The sequence below is a fragment of the Danio aesculapii genome, chromosome 24 (genome assembly GCF_903798145.1).
Source record: "Danio aesculapii chromosome 24, fDanAes4.1, whole genome shotgun sequence".
Taxonomy (NCBI): Eukaryota; Metazoa; Chordata; class Actinopteri; order Cypriniformes; family Danionidae; genus Danio; species Danio aesculapii.
The window spans coordinates 9,749,475-9,763,824 of record NC_079458.1 but is presented as its reverse complement, the minus strand read 5'-3'; the positions used below and the strand labels follow the sequence as shown (position 1 = coordinate 9,763,824).

Below are 14,350 nucleotides of genomic sequence, written 5' to 3'. Positions count from 1 at the left end.
TTCATATGGTTTAAAAATAAATAGAAAACATTACTTTAAATCACATAACCTAATGTAGTATACGTTTAAATTATAACTTACAGTAAAAAAATTTATAACACAGTGGAGTTCAATGCACTATACATTAGTCGAGCAGAATCTGATTTTGACTTCATTTGCTCACTGATGTCTCTGCACTGTTTTCTATCCGTCAGGTGACAGTACGTACATTTAAAAAAAATCTGGATTATTTACAACTTTTAATTAAAATAGCATTTCACTTCAGTTAGATTTTTTGTAACAATAAAACAAACAAACAAAAAAAGATTACGTTAAATTAAAAATTACAGGCTCTAAACATCCTCATAATTCTCCCTCTCTTCTCAGATGGGATGGTGGGCCAAATCAAAGGCTATCATGGGCCAACTTTGGGCAACTCTTTAAATGCATTGACTTGTGCTACATGACAATATAAAAGCTTTATTTTATATCTATGTGTATATGAGATTTAAGGTTTGGGACTGAAGTCTGTTCAGAAATGAAAGCATCAGAGTTGATGTCATTCGCATACGTTTTTAATGACGTGCGAAGTGAAAATCTGATCTACCTAATCTACTACTTACACAGAGATAGGATGACACGTATACGATTCATATCAGATCCATTTCCACATTTATGAACAAGGCCTGAATCTGATTTAAGAAAAACAGAATCCAAGTGATTTTTACCTGCTTATACATCCGTGGGCCATATCTAGGGCCAGACAGAAACTGTGGACATTTTTTGCTATATCTGGTGAGAATTTTGTAATTTGCGGATTTATCTGGAATGATTTTGGGAGTATCGCAACTAAAAATGTAATATATGAAATGAAAAATAATACCTTTTTAACTTTTATATAATGTTTAAAATGCGAATTCAATTAGATCCACTTAATCAATACCTTTTATTACGTTTGGCTAGCTAAAGTGATCTACTCCTGGGAGGGGGTAGAAATCAGGGGCCGTGCGATTTACTTCCAGAAAGAAGCTGAAATTGGAGGACACATAATTAGAGCTGTAAAGCTTAACTTTTCGTTTTTAAGAGAAAAATCGAATCTGTTGGAGACGTCCAATAGATTAATCAGAAAAAGTTCACAGAGGGAGGGTGATCACCAGAATGGGGAAGTCCCAGAGTAAAATGAGAAAATATGATAAGACGGTGTTTTGGAATATGGAAACACCATCGAATATGGAATATGTCTTTATGCTGTTTTTATATTATTATTATTATTTTTTTTTTATTTATACTTGTCTCTTTTTTTCTTGTTTATGTAAAGCACTTTGAATTGCCACTGTGTACGAAATGTGCTATATAAATAAATTCGTCTTGCCTTGCCTTGCCTTGCCTAATTAGTAAACAAAGCAAGTCTTTCATATATGTCTACTAAAAGACAGAAAATATTACTTTACAAACTGTATTGTAAATAAATGATATGAACATTTTCATATTAGTCAGTGATATTACTGAAATTAATTTAAAAATAGATCTAAATTTACACACATTTACACAAGTAAATAAATAGACTCACTGACTGAGCTTACATGGACATCAGTAATCGAATTATTTGCCTTAATCTGAATAAGTCAATAATAGTAGTAAGGTGTTTTCATGAGTTGCTTTTTGAATGTTAATTCCATGATCCAGTTTCATGTTACAGCACATACATCGATTAACATCATTGCGTCACCGCGCTATCCATTTTACCTCCGGAGTTTCATGTAATTTTGGGTGTTTCATTTTTAATTTGTCGACTTTAACTGCAGTTTGGCACTTCTACTTTCATTCAGGAACATTTCAAGCATGCCCTCCATGACAAACAAGATATTGGATACGAGTATGAACTGCTGGAAGAGTGTTGTTTTAAACACCATATGGGAAAAAAACTCATTTCACGATGCAGGTATCTGTGGTCCTTCATTGACTCGGTAGGTGAGGGGAATAGTGTCAAACAGCCATGTGTGTATAGACTATCCTGTCGCAAAATGTGGCGAAAATCCTAATAGTTTGATTGCTGTGTTTACATGTCTGTACTGTACCTCAATGATGTGACTAAAATCGGCATACTCCACATGTCTTAATTCCATTTCTGTTTAGTTCGAATATGAACTTCATTCATTCATTTTCTTTTCGGCTTAGTCCCTTTATTAATCTGGGGTCGCCACAGTGGAATGAACCACCAACTTATACAGCATATGTTTTACGCAGCCCTTCCAGGTGCAACCCATCACTGGGAAACATCCACACAAATCCATTCACACACATACACTACGGACAATTTAGCCTTCCCAATTCACCTATATTGCATGTCTTTGGACTTGAGCACCTGGAGGAAACCCTTGAGCACCTGGAGGAAACCCACAAGAAAACTCCACACAGAGACGCCAACTGACCCAGCTGAGGCTCGAACCAGCGACATTGCTGTGAGGCGATCGTGTTACCCACTGCGGCACCGTGCAGCCAGATTATGACCTTAATCGGATTAAACCAATCAAAAAATCGATGTTTACATGGAAGACCCGTAATCAGAGTATTGTCTTAATCGTATTAAAATCGAATTATTGGTGTCCATGTAAACGTACACAATGATAGGCTAAAAACCTGCAGATTTCTGCGTGTGCGGATTCCGTGTGGGTCTAGCCATATCCAATCTATGCCACATGGGAGAAAAACAATCAGAATTGTGTCACTGGAACCATGCAGTGTAAATGCAGCCTTCGATGTCTACTCACTCTTTTGATTACACAAACCGTACCTCCACAAAGTCAAAAAGACAGCCGGTGTGAGTCTCCAGGTCCATGTGGGTGAAGTTGAGCGCCACCTGTTCACTGCGTGGCATTCTGATGATATATATGCACTGTCTGTTGTGAGCATAGTTATTAGGCCAGTTAGGAGAGATGATGATGCCCTCTGTGTCTGTGAAGACGCCCCCGCAGCCTGGATCAGCTGATGACAGAGAAAATCACATTACACTCAACTACTTTGCCCACTTGAACCCAGCATCATGTTCCACTTTGAGTTTATAACACTTACTATGTGACTTTTAACAACTATATAACACAAATAAACTGCTTTATAAGCATTTAAAAAGGACAATATTGCACTTTGGAAGCAATGATCCTCAATTCAGTGCAGCTACTGCTAATGCATTACATTTATGGCACACATTTCACATTTTACAAGCCATTTAAAAGCACCGGCTGCAAACAAGAAAACGTTGTCATCAAGTTCAGAAAATCATTAAGCCATATTGAAGTTCAGACTAGGGCTGCACGATTCTGGCTGAAATGAAAATCACAATATTTTTTGTTTCAAATCAAGATCACGATTTTCTCACGGTTATGTAGATGTAAAATAAAGGTTAATATGAGTAGGCTATTATTATCCTTATTTCTCAAACATATGGTAAAACAACAATAATAATATTAGGCCTGTGTGTAGGTCTACTTTTGGTTAAAATAATACATTTTGTATAGACTTGAATGGTGGACTTGAACAGACTTTAAATCTGTCCTGGTTGTTAACACACAGTAAAGTGATGACATCAGAATACAACTATTCATAATTCTAAAGCTGAATTATTGTGTTTGAGACATGTGCTTGCAATCCGTCATTGACAACATTATTAGCCCGTCTTTTCACTCGTAAAATCAGACATTTGTCATTATCAGATTCATTCATGCATTATATTCAACGTTACATGGGCTATAGGGTAGTTATAGTGACACTGTTAAACATTTATTTTCATGCACAACACTTTGTGTTCACTTTGAGAGAAAAAGCATATCAAATGCTTGTCGTAATCATAACTCTAAAATGCGATATATTCATTTAAATGATGTGCGAGCTGGTTTTTACTTTCATTGCTGATCACTTTGAGAAAAAAATATACAAGCAAATCATCCTTCCTGCACCCCCTGCAACAAAATGAGCATTATTTACAACTTTATTACCGGTTATCCACAGTCTATGCCGGTTCTGTTCACACATAATTCACGGACAAGTCCTCTCAGTAGTTAAAAAAACAGTGCGTCAGCTCACGTGCGTTTTGCAGCCACGAATACATTACATTAAGACAGAAATTTAATTTTTGGGTGAATTATACCTAATAAATACAGCATGTGTCTCTTTCAACGCCATTTGGAGGTGTCCATGTTGCTGTGGAATGTATATACAGTAAAACAATGTGAAGACTTGTGCACCTCCTTTATGCTGCTCCCGAACTTGAAAATATAATTGGCTAAATCGCAGAGATGCAGGATTAAGATCGAGTATGGGGGTCGAATTGAAATCATGATCTTTTTTCGATTAATCGTGCAGCCCTAATTCAGATGTATGGGCTCAGTTTACATTCTTACTCTAAAAGGAGGCTTTAAACTGATCAAAAGTGACTGACAAGACATTCATTATTTAAAAAAAAATAAATAAATAAAATTGAAAAACTGTTTTGGAAAAATATAACAATAAAAGATGTTTCCTAATCACCAAAATTGGCATATTAGACCAAATCAAAAAATATATTTTATAAACACACATATACATATATACACACATATATATATACACACATATATATATATATATATATATATATATATATCCTTTCCTTTATTTGCTGGTTTCCTTTATTTCATTGTTTATAAAAAACAAGAATCGTCTTCAAGGCATTGTTAATTTGTGCTTTACAATAACTAGGAGTTCCCCTGTGAAGTCTTGCATCCTATTACGAACAGCAGATGTTGTGGATGGCACATAAAATACTTGGAGATAGCACAAATATTTTAAGTGGATGCCCTTTGGGTGACATCTAAGGACAATAAGATGTTTCACAAATAGTTATAAATTCACTTTGTGCCTTAAGCAATTCAGTTACGTAATAAATGGAGTTAATCCATGGATTATTATTTATTATTATTGGGTTTTTTTCACAGTTTTTTGTTTGTGTACTTGATGTTTAGTGTTGGTGTTTATTGTGTCAAGTGTCATTCTTGTTATATGTGAAGCACCACCATGTCAGAATGAATTGCCCCTAGGCGATTAATAAAGTTTTAAACAAAAAAAAAATTAAATAAATGAAAATAATAATAATAATAATAATAATAATAATAATAATAATAATAATATATATATATATATATATATATATATATATATATATATATATATATATATATATTTATATATATATATATATATATATATATATATATATATTTATTTATATATATATATATATATATTTATTTATATATATATATATATATATATATATATATATATATATATATATATATATATATATATATATATATATATATATATATTTATTTATTTATATATATATATATATATATATATATATATATATATATATATATATATATATATATATATATATATATATATATATATATATATATATAAATATAACTAATGTGAAAAAAAACTTTTGTCTTGGACGTGATTAATTGTGATTAATCTATTCCAAAAACAATTTAATTCTAATAATATTTGACAACATTACAGTTCTTGTATTATCAATCAAATAAATGCATCCTTGGTGAGGCATGAGATACTATTAAAGAAAAAATATTACATGATATTACATAAATTGTTGACTTTTGAATGGTGTACAGGTCTATAGTCCTTTCTATTCTGTTCCCCATTATCTGAGTTTTACAGCATAAATTTCACTTACATGGTGAAGTAGTGTACGTGATGTGAAATCCACGATCGCTGATGCTGAAATCTGAGTGAAAGTGGATCCAGGCTGATGGTCCTGTGGTCTGTAGAGGTGGTGGTGATGCTGTACTGCAGTATTTTCCCAGAAGAGAGTCTTCAGGCAGCAGTCCATCTCTGATCTGCAAAATAAAGCCAGAAACTGAAGCACATCTACACAGAAAACACTTCAATTTAATGTGGATACAAGCCTTGTGTACCTCCAGGAAGTCAAAGTTACAGTTATCGTGATGCTCCAGGCTGAGAGTGCCAAAAGCGAATGTGATGAGCAGACCGGGGTTCACATTCACCGTCCAATAACAGTCCCGGTTTGGTGGATAGTTACCTGGGTAACCAGGTGACTTGATGTCCCCGTATGTGTTGGTCAACTGTCCACCACACACTGAAAGAGAAGTGGAATAAATGTAAATTAAATTATTTTTATTCTGCTTTTATTTATTTATTTAGCTTTTATTCTAGCCGAAATAAAACAAGACTTTCAAAAAAACTAGAAGAAAAAATATTATAGGAAATACTGTGAAAATTTCCTTGCACTGTAAAACATCAATTGTGAAATGTTTGAATAATAATTTTGCTAATAATATTGACTTCAACTGTATATAATGCATTGTTCCACTTAACATGCAAACCATCAACCTAACAATGCAACTAAACAAATTTAACACAAGTTTAATTTTTTAAAAAAAGTTTCTTTCCCAGTAGTGTTTAAATTTCGTATTGAATTTAAAATATTGCTTCTTACATATAAAGCTTTAAATAATCTAGCTCCTGTTTATCTAACCAATCTTCTGTCTCGCTACAATCCAACTCGCTCTTTAAGGTCTCAAAACTTAGGGCTTCTGGTAGTACCTAGAATAGCAAAGTCGAGTAAAGGAGGTCGAGCCTTCTCATTTATAGCTCCTAAACTCTGGAATAGCCTTCCTGATAACGTCCGAGGCTCAGACACACTCTCCCAATTCAAAACTAGATTAAAGACCTATCTGTTCAGTAAAGCATACACTTAGTGCACCACTTAGGGGGCTTCCACACAGGTTATGCATCTTGTTGATATACACTGTGAACATCAGCTACGCTAATTATTTTCTTTATTCTCCATTTCCACCTGGGGATACTCTTCCCGAGGCCCTCAGACTATGCAGAGTCACTGATTCGATCCAAGACCAACGACGAGATGATCCCAAGGTTTCCATATCCTGGACCAGGCCGAATCCTGAGCAGCTACTGTGATGGTCATGGAAGAGTGGAGAACATGAGACTGATTCCTGTGACGCTCCAGAGACAGACGAGTCTTTGCTGAGGCCAGCTTCCAGCCTCCGCCACTGAGACTGCAGCTCTGCACAAGACGTTTGGCCAGCGGAGAAATTAAAATGATCGTGCCCAACTGAGCCTGGTTTCTCTCAAGGTTTTTTTTCTTCACTTCCGCCATTAGTGAAGTGTTTTTTCCCTCTCCGCTGTCGCCACTGGCTTGCATGGTTTGGGATCTGTAGAGCTGCGCATCGTTGGATTTGCCCTTCAATATTTGGACTCTCAGTAGTGATTATTAAACCACACTGAACTGAGCTAAACTGAACTGAACTTAAACACTACAAACTGAACTACACTGTTCCTATTTACTGTGACCTTTTATGTGAAGCTGCTTTGACACAATCTACATTGTATAAGCGCTATACAAATAAAGGTGAATTGAATTGAATAGTGTGATGTTATTTATTCATTCCTTTTCCTTCGGCTTAAGCCTGATTTTTACTTCTGCGCCGAGTGATCGGCATGACTTACGGCGCATGCAATGCGTGTAGCCGTGCATTTATACTTCTGTACCCTGTTTGTGTTGCTCTGCAATAACGCTTCAGAAACGCTAGCTGGCAGTAGGTGTTATGTTCCTCTGTGTCGAGTTTCTTCGCTGCTGTTTTGTTTATTCTGAACGCTACCTTAATGTACAAGTGGCTCAAACTCGCTCATTTTGAGAAGGGAATCGGCAGACGTGCAACAACTTTAATCATAAGGTAAACAAAAAACAACAGTTTCCATCTAGTACACCTTCACGTGACTCTACACTTCTAAACACTTGCTCTATCGGGCTCACGCAGCTCTCACCTCCACCCACACTCGTTACATTGTGTGAGAGGTGCGCGTCAGCATCTGCGACGGTCACGGCGAGGGCTATGCAACCACGCAAAAGTATAAATCAGCCTTAAGTTGATGATTTACCTGGTGCTTGTGACTGCCAGGCCACAGTGAAGCCGCCAGCACTGACCGAATGATCAGAGCGAAACCAGAAGTACAGAGAATTGTGGGAGCTGAAGAGTTCGGCTGGGGCGGCGCTGCCACAGTATTTTCCAATCATAAAAGCCGAAGCGCTTTCGCCATCATGGACTTGCAGGAAATCAAAGTTGCAAGATGCGCTGTTCTCAATGTCGAAAAAAGGGAAGGTGATCCGGAGAATCTGGGAAGAACAACAGATTATTGACCACATGAAAGACAAATCGCATTTATGTCAGAGCCCTTCCTTGTCTGTCATTTCTGTGTTGTCTACGTGTCTATGTTTATCTTGTGTCTAAGCACATGGCTCAACCTGTGTTTGTGTTTACCATGTGCTCCTCTGTTCCTCCCTCCTTGTTTCCAGATGCCATGCCCCCTTGTTTAGCCCTTATCTGGTTCTCGTTAGTCTCAGTGTCTACACCTGGACCTAATGCTCTTTCCTCCCTTTATACTGCGCTTTCTTCCCTCATGTCTTTGCTCATTGTAGTCTGTAGGCTCTTAGTGTCCACCCTGTTCAGTTTATCCTTTCATAGTATTTATATTCTTCATCTTATTTATTTAATATTGCTGCTTAACTGTTTATTTTCTTTATTGGTTTTATTTTCTCACTGCTTTTATTCTTTTATTTCAGTAAGTTAAGTTACTTAAGGCTGCTACTGGTGAGATGACTTCTCTCCAGGATTTCTGGTTTGCAGTGTCTCTTCCTAGGCCTTCACTGCCTCCTGCCTGGCCTGAGCATCCCTGCTCAGTCTCTTGACATTCTGTAGCTGCTGACTGCTTCATCCAGGACTCTCCAGTACTACCCCTTTCGTCTGTCTGCTCCACCCAGGACTACCCTATTCATCATGCCTAGAACTATTCTCCACCAAACACACTATTACGCAGTCACATTTGTCAACAAACACCCCCTTCACTCATTCTGCGCTTGAGTCCTCCTTCCTCTAATTATGACAGGTAATCAGGGTTTCTGCAAGTTTTATCAAGTTTATCAAATTTAAGACTTTTAAGACCCTTTTAAGACCATTATGAATGATATTTTATACTTATACAAGGTTAAACACTAATGATTATTTCTAATAGCCCGGTTGGGCCAATGGATTTTTTTTTACTTGGAACCAAGTGTAATTATTTCTTAGTGACATACTTTAATTTGTCAAAACAAGAAAACTGTAGTTGTATACACATTTTTCAACATAATATTTCGTTTTGACAAATAATGACAAGTTTAACATTGTCAGAAGTATATTTACTGTGGAGAGTTACATAAATAATCAAAAAAAAAAAAAAAAAAAAAAAATTTATATATATATATATATATATATATATATATATATATATATATATATATATATATATATATATATATATATATATATTTGTTGTCTTTTAGTCCAAACTGATTGACTATAACTTCTTTTCAACCTAATGCGTTTCTGTAATAAATCCTTAAGTTTCATGCCTATTTATAGGTATTATGTCGACTCCCCCTTACTTCTGTAAAGAGTTTTTGTATAAATGGAAGATAACATAAAGAGATATATTGCTTTATTAATATATTGTTATTATCATGAGGAATTGTGTAATTGTTCTTAATTTTCTTTGCCTGGGAATTAGGGAATTCATTTGGATGAATTACTGTAAAATATTTTTGACAGCTACTGTAAATTGTCTCTCTTTGCAATAAAAAAACTTAAATATAATCTTGAATATTTAAAAAAAGGTTTTATTAAGATGAATTGTTGGTGATTGGATTGATGTCGGCCTGATTGTGTAGCTTTAAGCTGCATTCACACAAGAGTTCGAGCTTGCGAAATTCTGTCGTACGGCACTGCGAAAAGGGGCAGGATTATGCAAGATGATTAGACATTAAAAAAGCGAGTGATTAGTCCATATTTTACATTTCTGTCCAGAGAGGTCATGTTTTGATCCTCGATTGGTCTCACGCAGTCAAGTGATGCAATTTCGCAGGTCAGAGTTCACCAAGCTTGAACTTTCCAACACAGCAATCTGCGAAACTTGACGCACGAACTTGCGTTTCTGGTCTGACGCGTTCGTGTGTGTATGAATGGAAGTCTATGGGAGAAAAGTCCAGTGTGACTGCAGCTTTACTTGGACAGAGGAAAATTAAATATCATTGTTAAAAAACGATTTAAGACACATTTCAGTGAATATAAGACTTTAAGGCCTAAAATATTTTTTTTAATTAAAGACATTTTAAGACTTTTTAAGACCCTGTGGATACTCTGATTTAGTTAAACTGTACTCACTGGCCACTTTATTAGGTATAGCTTGCAGTAAGAGGCTATTAAACTTAGTGTTGGCTTTTTATAAGCTAAACAAGGCTGGCCTTTCTCTTCTAGCAGGTTTTTTTTTTGTTTAATTTCTATAATATTGACCTTAAAATGGCTTAAAAATAATAAATACTGCTTTTATTCTAGCCAAAATAAAACAAATAAGACTTTCTCCAGAAGAAATTAATATTATAGGAAATACTGTGAATGTTTCCTTGCTCTGTTTAACATCATTTGGGAAATATTTGATAAAAAAAATTAAATAAAAAGTTCACATGAGGGCTAATAATTTTGACTTATATTGACAACTATATGTATGTTAAATAATGGACCTTTACCTGGTTCGGGTCAGTTCTGATGACCCAAGCACAGCTGACCTGGTGATCATAATCACCGGTTCCTGGATTATTAGGGTAGCTGAAGGTGCCTGCTGGACTTTCCAGAATTCCTCCACACTCTGAAGCACATCACAGATCATGAAGTTACTAGTCTGAAAAATTCCCATACACCATTACCAACTGACATGTGCAGCAAACATACACACCTTGCTGTGGAGTCTGGCACTGCGGGCCGGTCCACTGTGCTGTGCAAGTACAGGTGTAGCCATTGATGCCATCAGTGCAGGTTCCTCCGTTCTGGCAGGGATTGCTGGAGCATTCGTTTATGTTCTGATCGCAGTTCTGACCTGCCCAGCCCGGGTCACATCGACAGATATAACCAGTGGCTGTGTTCTGCATAGAGATTGTGAGGAAAACACAATTTTTTAAATACTTACAAATAAGACACGGGGTTAGCATGTTCTAGCATATTTCTAGCATGCTTATAGTACCTACATTATGTCACAATACATGGTTAGGCTACTACACTTTTACTACTACACTTTTACTATAATTAACAAAGCTAAGGGTTAGCCTGTTGCCATCACATTTTTTCCTAGTTGCTAACATGTTTTAGGATATTATTAGCATGTTTTCCAACTTGCTGGCTTCTAACAACTTTGTAGCATCCTTAAACATGTTGCTAGCATATTTCTAGCATGGTTACAGTACCTACAGTACCTAACCTACAGTTACAGTTTTTCATTGTTGCTAACATGTTTTAAGATATTATTAGCATGTGCTACCATATTGCTAGCTTCTAACACCTTTGTAGCACCATTAAATAAGACAAATAAGACACTGGGTTAGCATGTTCTAGCATATTAGTAGCATGTTTTACCACATTGCTAGCTTCAAGCACCTTTGTAGCATCATAATTGTATAATCATTATGCCATAATACACAGTTAGGCTACTACACATTTAATATAAATAAAGGTAAGGATTAGCCTGTTGCTAGTACATTTTTCATAGTTGCCAACATGTTTTAAAATAGTATTAGCATGTTTTCCACATTGCTAGATTCAAACACCTTTGTAGCATCCTTAAACATGTTGCTAGCCTATTTCTGGCATGTTTACAGTACCTACAGTGTACAAATGCCAATCATTATGCCATGATACATAGTTACTACACATTTACTATAATAAAAGTAAGGGTTAGCCTGTTGCTAGCACATTTTTTATAGATGCTCACATGTTTTAAGATATTATTAGCATGTGTTACCACATTGCTAGCTTCTAACAACTTTGTAGCACCCTTAAATAAGAGAAACAAGACACTGGGTTTGCATGTTCTAGCATATTACTAGCATGTTTTACCACATAGCATATTACTAGCATGTTTTACCACATGCATTCACGTGACCTACAGTACCACAAAAGCTATTTTATTTTGTTTGCAAGCACTGAAACAAAAAAATGTATACTTAAAAAATGGAAATCTGAGAGATTGCAAGAAATAAAATGTAAAAAACATGTTGACTGCAGTATTTTGATGGAAACAGAACAATGGAAAGTTACTTACCTCACATTGACCATTTACGCAAGGGTTACTAGTGCCACAAATGTCACTGATCTGAGTACAGCCTGTGGGTCCGTAGCCATTACCAACAAAACCAGGAGGACAGGTGCATAACGGGATAGTGCTTCCTGGAATCAGAGGCAAATAAATGATGATGTTATTTAATGTATAACTGAAATTGCAAGTGCTCCGGTTTCCCCCACAGTCCAAAGACATGCGCTACAGGTGAATTAGGTAAACAAAATTGGCCGTAGTGTATGAGTGTGTGTGAATGTAGGAGTGTATGGGTGTTTCCCAGTACTGGGTTGTGATTGGAAGGGTATCCACTGCATAAAACGTATGCTGGAATAGTTGGCGGTTCATTCCACTGTGGCAACCTCTGATAAATTAGAGACTAAGCCGAGGGAAAACGAATGAATGAAATTGTAAGTGTGATTGTCAAAAATGAATAACTATAATTAAATATGACTAAATATTGAGCTAATTATGGCAAAGATGAGATAACAAAAGTACTGGCTGACAAAATTTAATGACTTATAATCAAATAAACTGCAAAAAAAAAAAGAAAAAATTAGAAAATAATTATAAAATGCATTTCAATAATATTATATATATATATGTATATATATATATGTATATATATATATATATATATATATATATATATATATATATATATATATATATATGTATATATATATGTATGTATATATATATGTATATATATATATATGTATATATATATATATATATATATATATATATATATATATATATATATATATATATATATATATATATATATATATATATATATGTATATATATATATATATGTATATATATATATATGTATATATATATATGTATATATATATATATGTATATATATATATATATATATATATATGTGTATATATATGTATATATATATATATATATATATATGTATATGTATATATATATATATATATATATATATATATGTATATGTATATATATATATATATGTATATATATATATATATATATATATATATATATATGTATATATATATATGTATATATATATATATATATATATATATATATATATATATATATATATATATATATATATATATATATATATATAATATATTTATATATATAAACATATTATAATATAAGGATATTATAAATATAAAAACTGTGGAATCTAGCAAAAATATATCATTTAAAATAATATAATCAGAATATGGGGTGGCACGGTGGCGCAGTGGGTAGCACTGTCACCTCACTGCAAGAAGGTCGCTGGTTCCAATGTCAGTTGGCGACTGCTGCATAGAACATACGCTGGATAAATTGGCGGTTCATTCCGCTGAGGCGACCCCAGACTAATAAAGTGACTAAGCTGAAAAGAAAATAAATGAATGAATAATCAGAATATATTATAATGCGAGGCAAAACGGTAGCTCAGTGGTTAGCAATCGCCTCACACCAAGAAGGTCGCTGGTTTGAGCCCCGGCTGAATCAGTTGGTATTTCTGTGTGGAGTCTGCATATTCTCTCTGTGTTCGCGTGGGTTTCCTCTGGGAGCTCCGGTTTCCCCACAGTCCAAAGACATGCGCTATAGGTGAATTAGGTAAGCTTAATTGTCCGTAGTGTATGTGTATGAATGTGAGAGTGTATGGGTGTTTCCCAGTGCTGGGTTGCAGCTGGAAGGACATCCACTGTGTAAAGCATATGCTGGATAAGTTGACGGTTCATTCCACTGGGGCCAGATTATTAGGCACTAAGTCGAAGGTAAATAAATGAATGAATGAATAATATAATGCAGCATATAAAACTTGTAACTGCTCAAATAATGGAAACAAAGAAGTGAACTTGAACTAAAATCCAGTTGATAATTTGATAAAAAGTTGATAATTTAAAAAATCTATATTTTGGTTTTGTATTTATTTGTAATGATTCAATTGTAGTTTGAATAGAACACAGACACAGAAAACAAAATAAAACCCAAAATAAATAAAATAAAAAGGTAATTGAGACTTTATCACACAATTGTAGTACACACAATTTCTTTTTTGTTGTACACAATTACTATTTTTTTATGCTCCAATTCAGATTCTTCCCTACAATATTATTATTAGAATTATTATTACA

At 34.5% G+C, this 14,350-nt stretch overlaps 1 protein-coding gene across 1 annotated transcript in view; it reads right to left on the bottom strand.

Moving 5' to 3' along the window:
- cubn (cubilin (intrinsic factor-cobalamin receptor)) overlaps window positions 1-14,350 on the bottom strand; it is a 96,258-nt gene that overhangs the window by 67,648 nt on the left and 14,260 nt on the right. The window contains 7 exon segments of the mRNA XM_056450472.1: window positions 2,774-2,964; window positions 5,717-5,879; window positions 5,958-6,139; window positions 7,966-8,200; window positions 10,646-10,764; window positions 10,852-11,038; window positions 12,211-12,335. Coding sequence (XP_056306447.1) covers window positions 2,774-2,964; window positions 5,717-5,879; window positions 5,958-6,139; window positions 7,966-8,200; window positions 10,646-10,764; window positions 10,852-11,038; window positions 12,211-12,335 — 1,202 coding nt within the window.